Source organism: Cynara cardunculus (assembly GCF_001531365.2).
Source record: "Cynara cardunculus var. scolymus isolate 2C chromosome LG 6, CcrdV1, whole genome shotgun sequence".
NCBI classification, from domain to species: domain Eukaryota; kingdom Viridiplantae; phylum Streptophyta; class Magnoliopsida; order Asterales; family Asteraceae; genus Cynara; species Cynara cardunculus.
Genome location: NC_037533.1, coordinates 10,847,803 through 10,859,222, shown reverse-complemented (window position 1 = coordinate 10,859,222; position 11,420 = coordinate 10,847,803). Strand labels below are relative to the sequence as shown.

General features: G+C 33.2%; 2 protein-coding genes across 2 annotated transcripts; both read left to right on the top strand.

The window, feature by feature from the left end:
• Positions 1-485: 485 nt before the first annotated feature.
• Positions 486-866, top strand: LOC112514141. Its single transcript, XM_025120473.1, has one exon. It carries the CDS (start codon positions 486-488, stop codon positions 864-866), a length of 381 nt encoding a protein of 126 aa, XP_024976241.1.
• A 5,652-nt stretch (positions 867-6,518) lies between these two features.
• Positions 6,519-9,306, top strand: LOC112514911. The gene is made up of 3 exons (XM_025121551.1): positions 6,519-6,726; positions 8,506-8,534; positions 8,843-9,306. Exons 1-3 carry the CDS (start codon positions 6,648-6,650, stop codon positions 9,044-9,046), a joined length of 312 nt encoding a protein of 103 aa, XP_024977319.1. The 5' UTR covers positions 6,519-6,647; the 3' UTR covers positions 9,047-9,306.
• The last annotated feature ends 2,114 nt before the right edge of the window (positions 9,307-11,420 follow it).

Below are 11,420 nucleotides of genomic sequence, written 5' to 3'. Positions count from 1 at the left end.
ACCAAAATGCTAGAAATCGATCCCTTTTGAAACTGGACTCTTGAAACCAACTTGAAATCACCTCATTTTTGCTAACTGGACAACACTTCTTTTAAAAACTCTCAAACTTTCTCAAAATGGCAGGAAAAGGTAAATGAGGGGGATGAAGCCCACTTTTATACCTTCCAAACAAGGAAGGTCGGCTACTTTACCAAGCCACGTGTATGCATATTAAAACTTCATACACACCTATGCATACCCACATGCACCCATGCATACCCACATGCATACACATACATACATCCATAATAATCATATATATATATATATTCAATTAATTCATAAATTCTCATACCGGCATGTATCAATTATCATGCTATCACGTAATTATTAAATCAGATAATCACGTATTAAACACCTTGGGTAATAACCAGGATCTGGTTATCACAATAAATCTATATGAAAACGATCACCAAAAGAGTACAACAAAACAGTTGTGGGATTCCATGAAGGTGAAATACCAAGGGAACGAGAAGGTGAAGAAAGCTCAGTTGAACAGACTAAGAAGATCATTTGAAGTTTTGATGATGAAGAATGGTGAATCTGTTACAGATTACTTCGGCAGGGTTATGGTGATAGCCAATGAGATGCGAAATTGTGGAGAACATATGGAAGATGTCAAGATTGTAGAGAAGATCTTGTGGACGTTAACAGAGAAATGGAATTATGTTGTCTGTTTGATCGAGGAATCTAAGAACATAGATGAATTGTCGGTAGATGCATTGCAAAGCTCCTTGCTGGTGCACGAACAAAAATTTAAGAGAGACAACGAAGGAGATGAAGAACAGGCGTTGAATATCTCATTAGAAGAGAGGCAAGGGATATGATACGCACTACGTATTTAGTGCGTAAAGTACCTTTTTATTGTCTTTTTGATAGGTTATTTTCCATTTATATCCCAACTTTGAGTCATTTTATCTCTTTTCTCTGTTTTTATGCTAAAGTGAATGTTGAACCTGTTTTGGTGGATTTTGGTCTAAATTGAGCTTATTTTGGTCAGATTGAAGCTGGTTGATGCTGTGGGAATGTGACAGCATGACCTGATGGTAAAAGAAGAGATGGATGAGACTTGGAGTTGACTGACAAGACTATGGGAAGACCTTTGAAAGGCTTCTAAAGTTGGAACAGCTGTTTTTTGATCAGATTAGCTGGAGCTTTATAAGACTAATTTAGTTGCTTTTTAAATATTAGTTTACTTTATTGTACTTTTAGTTACATTAGAACTCTTAGTTTTACTTTATTGTACTTTCTAGTTGCTTTAGAACTAAAAGTGTGTGAATTGTCTAAAATACCCCTATCTAATCTCTAGTATAAATAGAGATGTTGGGGGATGTTGAAGACACACCTCAACACCTTTTACTCTACATTTTCTCTTTTCAAGTAGGTTGATATCCTACTTGAAGAACAAGCTTCTTAATATTAAGTAATCTTTTGGCATTTCGACATTCGAGTTCTTTTAATCGCTTTATTTATTTTCTCGTTCTTAATATTCCGTCTTTAATTTATTTACGCTTACTCGCATTTTATATTCCGTCATTTATTTATTACGCTTTCCGCATGTTTTATATTCCGTCATTTATATTCCGTATTTACATTCCGCATTTATTTTATGTCTTTACTTATCGCAATTTATATTCCTTGTCATTTACTTTTCGTCATGAGTAGCTAATTTTATTAGCTCGGGTGTATGATGAAAATGGTGAGTTTGTAAATTAAATATAGTCGACCCTTTCATGTAACAACGATGTTTTACTTTTTCATTTCAAGTTTTATAAAACCAATGACACTTCTTGACGAGTTGATCACTTTGAAAGTGTTAAARTGTCGTGGACTCTAAGCTGAGCCATTGATTGCACGTCAACTTGGATGATATGAGAAGTTTACTTGAGAGAGTTGCTAACAAAAAGATTTGTTGTCCGTATTTTCTAAGTTGTTAACGGGTTGATCACTCTGAAGTGTTAAAGTGGAATGGACTCAGAGATGAGTCATTCAGAACACGTCAACTTGAATGATATGGGAATCCACTCGAGAGAGTGATTTTTAACAAAGAGATTTGCTTATCCATATACTTTGAAGACACCATTTGTCACTTTCACTGGTCTGGATACCTCATAGAGATATGGGTTGAAAGCTATAATATCTATGCATTGGTGAAGTTCGAGAGGAATACCTTCAAAGAAATTGGTAAAAATAGGTGTTACTAATTGCATGCTGTAGCAATTTGTTAGCATTGTTTCATGTTGTAGCATTTTGACACCATTGGTCGACTGGAAATAATATTTACATCTCACCCGAAAAGTCATACACCCTAGCTTGCTTTTATTATTTGTTATCTCCTGTTTTTAGTTGTGTTAACTCTGTTTCTAATCAAAGTCTTCGAATTCACCTTCTGAAATCATTTCCTTAACTTTACTTTCTTCTAAACTTTTACTACGATCCCTGTGGACGATATCCGGTACTTGTACCACTTTTATTACTTGAAAGACGATATTGGGACTATTTGTATACTTGCTTTTAGTCCTGATTGTTGTTTGTGGCCTTGTTTGCTCAATTGCCATCAGGATACACAGCCAAGGAAGAGATGAAGAACATGAGTTGAAGGCCACATTCCAAGATAGGCAAGGGATGCGTGGTCGAGGCCAATTTTTCTTTAGAGGAAAAGGAAGAGGCAAGGGCAGGTTTATCTACAACAAAGCAACATCAGAATGTTACAAATGTCAAAAACTTGGACATTTTTCATATGAGTGTCCAGAATGGAGAAAAGAAGCAAACTACGTTGAGGATGAAGAAATGCTACTGATGACATATGCAGAAGTCCAAGAGAATAAAAAGAACGATGCGTGGTTTCTCGATTCTGGGTGTTCGAATCATATGTGTGGTGATCGATCAAAATTCTGTGACCTAGATTATCAGTTCAAAACAACTATCAAATGAATGTTGTTGGAAGAGGTAACGTTAGAATCTGATTGAATAATGTAAGTCATGTCATCACTGATGTTTATTTTGTTCCATACTTGAGAAACAATTTAATTAGCGTTGGCCAACTACAAGAAAAAGGTCTTGCTATCTTGATTAAAGATGGAGTCTGTAAAATATATCATCCGACAAAAGTACTAATCGTTGAAACAACAATGAGTGCACAGAGAATGTTCATTTTAATCGCAGAAACCCGTGGAGATTTAAAAGAGGAGAAGGAGCAATGCTTTTTCACAAAGGATCAGGAGGTCACAAAGTTATGGCATAGGCGGTACGRTCATTTAAACTTTAATGGTTTAAAGACTTTGGAGACGAGGCAAATGGTACGAGGCTTACCATCACTTGAGATAGTTGATGAGGTATATGTTGATTGTCTTATTGGAAAACATCATCGTGAGTCACTCCAAAACAAAAGCACATGGAGAGCAGCTAAAGCACTGGAATTAGTTCACGCAGATATATGTGGCCCCATTAGTCCTACCTCGAACGGTAGTAAAAGGTACATATTATGTTTTATTGACGATTTTAGCAGGAAGTCATGGATGTATTTCTTAGCTGAAAAATCAGAAGCACTTCCAGTTCCTATGTTTCAAGAAGATGATTGAGAATTAATCAGGTCTTGTCATTAAGTGCCTACGTACAGACAGAGAGGCAGAGTTCAATTCCACTGCATTCAAAGAAGCTTGCAAAGAAAATGGAATCAAAAGACAGCTTACAGTCCCTTACACACCGCAACAAAACGGAGTTGCGGAGCATAAAAACATAATTGTATTAAACATGGTACGTGCTATGTTATCAGATATGAAGATGCCGAAGACGTTTTGGGCCAAAACAACCAACTGGAGCAATTACATCTTGAATAGATGTCCAAATGCAGCCCTCACAAATGTTACACCTGAGGAGGCTTGGTCGGGAACAAACCAGCAGTAGCTCACTTACGGGTGTTTGGCTCCATTGCACATGCTTATGTGCCCAAAGAACGCATAATTAAACTTGATGATCGGAGCATAAAATGTGTATTCTAGGGATAAAGTGAAGCGTCGAAGGGATACAAGTTGATTGACCCCCATACCAACAAGATATTGATTAGTAGGGATGTTGTTTTTGAAGAAAATCAAGAATACAACTGGACGGAGACTCATACAGCCTCAATATTGATGGACATGGAATGGGAAGATGGAGGAATCAACGAGACTACAAGTATCACTCACACTCAATCAGAAAGTGAAAGTAGGGAAACAAATGAAGGAGGACCTGAAGGTGACATAAATTCTGGAGGGAAGCCGAGTCCTAAACTAGAACTAAGAGACGCACACAACCTCCAAGATGGATGAAAGACTACTCTTTAGGTGATAGACTGGAAAACATTGAAGATGAAGATGATGAACCAGCTGTGAATATGGCTATGATGGCAACCTCTGATCCTGTGTATTTCGAAGATGCAGTAAAAGAGAAGCATTGGAGAGTGGCGATGGAAAAGGAAATGATGTCAATCGAAAAGAATAACACTTGGAGTTTAGTTGACTTGCCAAACGGTGCCACATCCGTAGGTGTAAAGTGGGTATACAAGACTAAGTTTATTAAGCACGAAGATTTGGAGAAATACAAAGCACGATTAGTAGCCAAGGGCTACTCTCAAAAGTACAAAATAGAATATCTTGAAGTCTATGCGCCTGTTGCCAGAATCGAGACGGTAAAGACTATCGTAGCATTGGGAGCTCAACGTAACCGGAAGATATACCAACTCAATGTAAAGTCAGCATTTCTACATGGAGACCTCAATGAAGAAGTGTACGTAGACCAGCCAAAGGGGTTTGAGGTAAAGGGAGCAGAAAATAAAGTGTACAGGTTGCATAAAGCTCTTTATGGACTAAAACAGACACCTCGTGCTTGGTTTAGTCGCATAGAAGGATATTTCACAACAGAAGGCTTTCAAAGATGTCCAAAAGAACAAACCTTGTTTACCAAGACAAACAAGGCAGGCAATCTACTCATTGTCAGTATTTACGTTGATGATCTTATATATACAGGGGACAATGATGAGATGGTGAACGAATTTAAAGCCTCTATGATGAGGACTTTTGATATGACCAATTTGGGACCAATGAAGTACTTCCTTGGCATTGAAGTTTCACAAGGCCCACAAGGAAACTTTATCAGCCAGAAACGATATGCAACTGAGGTGCTTAAACGTTTYGGCATGATRGAATGTCAAGTGGTTGGAACACCAATCGTTCCTGGAACAAATCTCAMTAAGGATGAACARRGAGTTGCTGYTTGTGAATCAAATTATAAGCAGATTGTAGGAAGTCTTATGTATCTTACGGCAACCAGACCTGACATAATGTATAGTGTTTGTCTCATTAGTCGATATATGAGTAAAYCRACASAKATACATCTACAAGCTGCTAAAAGAATTCTAAGGTACCTAAAAGGAACTTTGGACTATGGAATCATGTACAAGAAAAGGAGGACAATACTAAGTGGTTTCACTGACAGTGATTATGCTCGAGACACAGATGATAGGAGAAGCACGTCAGGTATGTGTTTATGATGGGTGAAGGTGCAATTTCTTGGTTGTCCAAAAAACAACCGATTGTTACACTTTCCACAATAGAGGCTGAATGCGCAAGTCAAGCAATTTGGTTAAGACAAGTCACAGAAAAATTAGGATGTGATCATCAAGAAGAGACGGTTCTGTATTGTGACAATAGTTCAACCATAAAATTGTCAAAGAATCCGGTGATGCATGGAAGAAGCAGACATATAGATGTAAGGTTTCATTTCCTCAGAGAATTGGTTCAAAATGGAACAATAAAGCTGGAGTTTTGCAAATCCAAGGATCAACTGGCAGATTTAATGACAAAGCCTTTGCAGGTCGAGTTGTTCATGAAGTTTCGAAGACAGTTAGGAGTTCGCAAACAGGATGTCTAAGCTAACTTGCGTTCCACAGTTAGTTTATGGGAGGGTTTGTAGTAGTGTTTTAGGTGTTTACCTGGTCTACATCTTAATGTGTACCTAGTAAAAGAGGTTGTTGAATAAATCCCTGATTTGTAGGGTTTACCCGGTCTTTTTTAGGAGTTCTTTATTTTCTTTTCAGCACCTGTCATTTTTCTCTTTTGTACGACTATTTAAGGAGTCATAACTTGCTAATAAGAATCAAGTCAATTTTGCATTCACTTGTTGTTTAGTGCATTTCTTGAAATTCAACACATTTAACCTGCCAATCCATCTCAATAATATTTTTTTAAAATTGGGTTGAAATTTTTCTTAAAACATAGATGGTTAAAATAGCAAAAACCGTCCAACTCTAACCCATGTGCAGACATGCAATGCAACACGCATACACAAGCCCCCTGTCTCTGGCATAGTGTCATTACCATTAAATTCGAATTTCATTGCCGCCATAAGTGTGTCTGCAAACAAAGCCATCCCCCATAATTACTACCCACAACCGCCATTAAAGGCTGTCTCCACCACACAATTTAGGGTTTGTTTGGAAGTGATGGGTTCTATATTATATTATATATAATAATCAACTCCATACGGGTGGAAAACGAGCGGATGAATTTGGTGTTGTGATTGCTTATTTAAGAAGAAGTTTTGGATGCCATCATCAGCTTTCTGATTTGATGATGAAGGGTTTTGGATTGTTGGTGCTTGTAACAGCTTTAATCTGCCTATGCTTCCTCTCATTTCCTCCTCCACCTGGTAATCAATTTTTGTTGCTTATAATCCTCAGGATAATATGTATGATACATTTTCTATTTCTTCTTTTATATGTAGAAATATTTATCCCTACTCTCTGCTTTTTTTTCTTTTTCTTTTTTTTGAAAAGGAATTTAACACAGTTGTTGAAGTAAAAAACTCGGAAATTTCTAAAATAACATAGATATTGAGATGCTTTCGTAACATCCGCAATAGTTATCTCAAAGTAGAGATTTTAAAGTTGTTTTTTCTCCAACGACTATAATAAAAAGTACATCAAAATAGAAAAGATGAGATAAAGATAGAAATCTTTAAAACGGATATATATATATATATATATATATAATTGTAATTGTTCCTATCCATGAGATTAAATATGTTACAATTTTTTATAAGGTTTTTGTTTTAATATATAAGAATATCGATGATGAATTTATAGAATATTTTGGTAAATACAATTAATGTTAGAATTGTTAAAATAAAGTATTTGTTGTAGTTTGATAGTAATTCTTAATAGAGATTTTGGTTTCAGAATTTTTTTTGGAAAAAAATTCTAATATATCAGTTAGAGATGCTTTATTTCTGAATTTGCATGCTTTAAAAGCAATCATTTCACTTAAAAGTATTATTATAAACAAGAACTTGTAGATTTGGATAATCTTCTAATAGTTTTTTATCAAATTCCAACAACTATTCTGTTTTAACAACTTTATTATTAACCATGTTATTTAACAACTTTTTAAACAAACTTTCACACAATCAAATTAASTTTTAAACAAATTTGATATTGTCAAAATGGTAAATTCCAAAAAACTTTTTTATAATTGATAATTTATAATAAACCTCGCATAAAATGACAATTTTAAACAATTTTTATGTAAAATAATATGTTTCAACAACTTTTAGAAAATTGTAAATGTTTATGTGTGGGTGGGTGGGAATATAAATAATATGTTGGAACAGTTTTTTACTTATGTTCCAACAATTTTATATTTCAAAAATTGTTTAGAGAATTGGGAACACAAGGAAAGGATTAAAATAATAACTTATCTCTCTCCATTTAGAGACTATTGTGGATCTATCATAACGATATCTATTTTAAGGAAGTACTTGACCGAGTTAACATAAAACATAATTCTTCAGTTAATAATATAATTAAAAACGAAGAATGGATTTTCATAAGTGGTTTCTTTTCATATATTGATAACCGTGTGTTAGTTACAAAAAATTTGAGAAGTATAGACGATAGTTTTGTTGTTATGCTATTTAAAACTCAAATAACATGTCACACAACCATATTACTACTGTTGTACAAAGGGTTTGAAGATTTTTTTTTTCTTCAAATAAAATTAGTCAAAGTCACCTTTTTTTTTATATCCATCTTCATTCTCAAATCTAGCATTTCTTCCTCAAAATGTGATGTCTAAAACAACACCACAATGTAATAGTCAAATCTCACAATGTCACCTAAAATACTCTTGGTTGTTGATGATATAAAGATTTCTCTAATTAGAAGGCAATTCTGAAACTAAAACATTGCATTTTCTCAAACTTCCCAAATTATAAGGTAAATACTAATTCTTACATCTTCTTTTATTTTAGTTTTAGATTTTAAAATTAAATGTCTGTTAAGTATTATGAGTAAAACTGTCTTTTAATTTACTTAAATCTAGTATTAATTAAGGGTAAAACTGTCWTTTTAAAACTATTTAATTTACATTTATCATGTAAAATGTGGGAGTATTTCTTATGACCAAATTGACTAACAATTTCTTGTACCAGACCAGGGAGGAGCAGGCAGGAAACTTAAGGTATGCAAATAATATTTAATTATTTATGCATGTAAGAACTAAAAAAAATACAATGTATGATGTGTTATATTATATGATTTTTTTTTATCTAACGTATTGCTTGATTTAATTTTGTCACAATATGAAACTTTTTTACATGTTTGTGAAACAAAAAAAAAAAATACATGTAAAAAGGCTTCACATTGTGAAACAAATATATGTTTTTTAAACATATCCAAATCTTGGAAGAAAAAAAAATCATGTGAACCAATATCTTAGAGTAAAAAACTTCTCACAGTTCTCATTCATGTCGTTAAATCCAATTACAGGGGACTGTGAATGACGTATACAAAGTGGACGATGCTAGCGATGTAAACCTACTCGACTATCACCAGGATGATCCCGTTCCAAGTTCGAAAGCCTCGATAAATCATGGGCCTGTTCAGCATGGCACTCCTCTTATACCGTACATCCCCAACCTTCCACCTCCTGGACCGGACCACCCCAACCATGTTGATGCCGTCTTTCCCTAGCTTTATGAGGATCGTTATCTGATGATCGTGCGTTCGGGACTCATGACTAACAAAATGCGCTGTTTTCTACTTCCTTTAAAAATAAGTTTCGTAATTTTAAATTTTCTTGTATTGGTTTTTGGATGTTTTAACTGGTAGATCTAGTCTCAAGTTTGAAGCTCAAATGCCAGAATATTTGATGTAAGATATATAATTTATCGTAAAGTCGTATAAGGTGTATTTGACGATCGTTGAAATATGAATAAAAGTATTTTTTGGGTCGGTAGAATTAAGGTTTTTAATGGTGTGAGGTGTGACATGTGACAGGTTAAATTTTGAGAGTTGTGGTGAGGTATGTTGTTTCACTACAATAGAATCACGTTTATAGGACGTTAAAAATTTTCAAGTGCATTAATAAACCGGTTTACAAGACTTAATTATAGGACAAAAAATGAAGTGTCTTATCTAAAAACGTTGTAATAAGTTTATAGGACACTTTTGGACGTCTTAACAAGTTTTTTATGACACTTTTAATATAAAGCGTTACATTAGCAATTTTATAAGACACTATTTAGAAAAGTGCCCTATAAAAACAAGTGTTTTATAAAAAGATGAGTTTATAAGATAYTTTTTTAAAAGTGTTATATATAAAATTGTTAATGTGACATTTTATATTAAAAGTGTCCTAAAAACTTTGTTAAAACGTCTAAAAACATCCTATAAACTTATTACAACGTCTAAAAGCATCCTATAAACTTATTACAATGTCTAAAAACGTCTTATAAACTTATTACAACGTCTAAAAGCGTCATATAGACTTATTACAACGTCTAAAAGCGTCCTATAGACTTATTATCGTTGAAATAAGTGATATATTAAGACATTTAAAAATTATTACTGTCCTATAAACCTAGTTTTGTTAGTGTTTTTTAGACTTAGGTGTCGTTTACCAAACGCTTACCCGGGTAAACGCTTCCCAAGTCACTTTACTTTACCGGATGAATATGGTAAAAACTAATAATCTTACCCGGTAAGAGCGAAGGCAAGAATCAAAAGTCTTACCGGGTAAGTGAGGACGGTGACTATTACCATAGTTAGCGCTTACCGGGATAAATTGTTGCATACGATGCGTTTTAGTGAATAAAATCTTACCCGATAAATAAGCGATAGTGTTGAATTTTACCGGTAAGTACTTACTGGGTAAGTGTTTAAGCAGACCCGTTCCTGACATTTTTTAGGCTCTGGGCGAGATGTGAGAAAGGGGCCTTGATAAGTACGATATTTTTTCAATATATTGTTTTTATCATCAAAAATAACATTGAATTCATATAATACCCTTTTTTTTCGAGTATTTCTGGATGCAAAATCACTCAATACTCATTTTTAAATTAATATTATCTACTAGAATATTTTTATGTAGAATCAGTAATTTGTTCCATCATCAAACACATCCATTGATATACTTTTGGTACATAGAATGATATCATTTTGGGTCACAAAGTTGATTTTTCTGATTTTCGAGTGACACTATGTAAATAAATATAAATAGGTTGGTTTTTCAGGTCATCTCATATTAATGTTTTTTAACATCATTTTAAACTTTTATATTATGTTTTCGAATTTGGGAATGAAGAAAAGAATGAGAAAGGAAAAGAAAATTAAAAGAAAGGACGAAAAAAATTTATTTGTGTTTTTAATAGAGAAGAGAGAGAAAGGAAAATAATCAAACAAATAATAAAATTTGCTATAATTTTTTTTAATCCGTTACTTTCCTTTTTTTTCTACGTAAAAGAAGACTCAAGAACATAAGGTTAGGGTTAAAACAAACTTTTTTGAAATTATCGATTATATAAATTAAAAAACTCATGCTGGTGATAATTTGAGATCATATTCTTCTTTTAGAGATAGAAGAGTACATAAGATTTATACACTAAATATTAGATAATAAAGAACAAMTATGAAAAAACAATTATAGTGTTATTATTTTAAATATAGATATAAGTTGTACCGTGTCATATGGTTAGTAATTTTTTCAAAAGATGGGGGTTTTGTTAGCTAATAACAAGAAATTGTAACATATTCTAATATTAAAATAGAATTCACGCAAGGATGGAACACTCAAAAGAGTCAATGGGAGATACATTATAAAAAATATATCAAAGTTTTTGAAGCAAGTAGTTTTATATGTCGGTTTTAAAAAAAAAAACTTAGAAAAATATTAAATAATATTATATAATGAACGACAGATTAACCTTTTTATGTATTTTTTTCCTCCAATATATTTAATTTATACATGTTTTGATCTTTAATATTTAATGTAGTACCAAATCTTTCTTTGTCATATTTGATACTAATTTTTTTTTATTTCTTCTATTTACTAATTTTTTTGAATTAC

Coding starts and splice junctions, on each gene's coding strand:
- LOC112514911 (XM_025121551.1), top strand. CDS start 6,648: ATGATGAAGGGTTTTGGATTGTTGGTGCTTGTAACAGCTTTAATCTGC. Junction 6,727..8,505: donor CTCATTTCCTCCTCCACCTG/GTAATCAATTTT, acceptor TTCTTGTACCAG/ACCAGGGAGGAGCAGGCAGG. Junction 8,535..8,842: donor GAGCAGGCAGGAAACTTAAG/GTATGCAAATAA, acceptor ATCCAATTACAG/GGGACTGTGAATGACGTATA.
- LOC112514141 (XM_025120473.1), top strand. CDS start 486: ATGAAGGTGAAATACCAAGGGAACGAGAAGGTGAAGAAAGCTCAGTTG.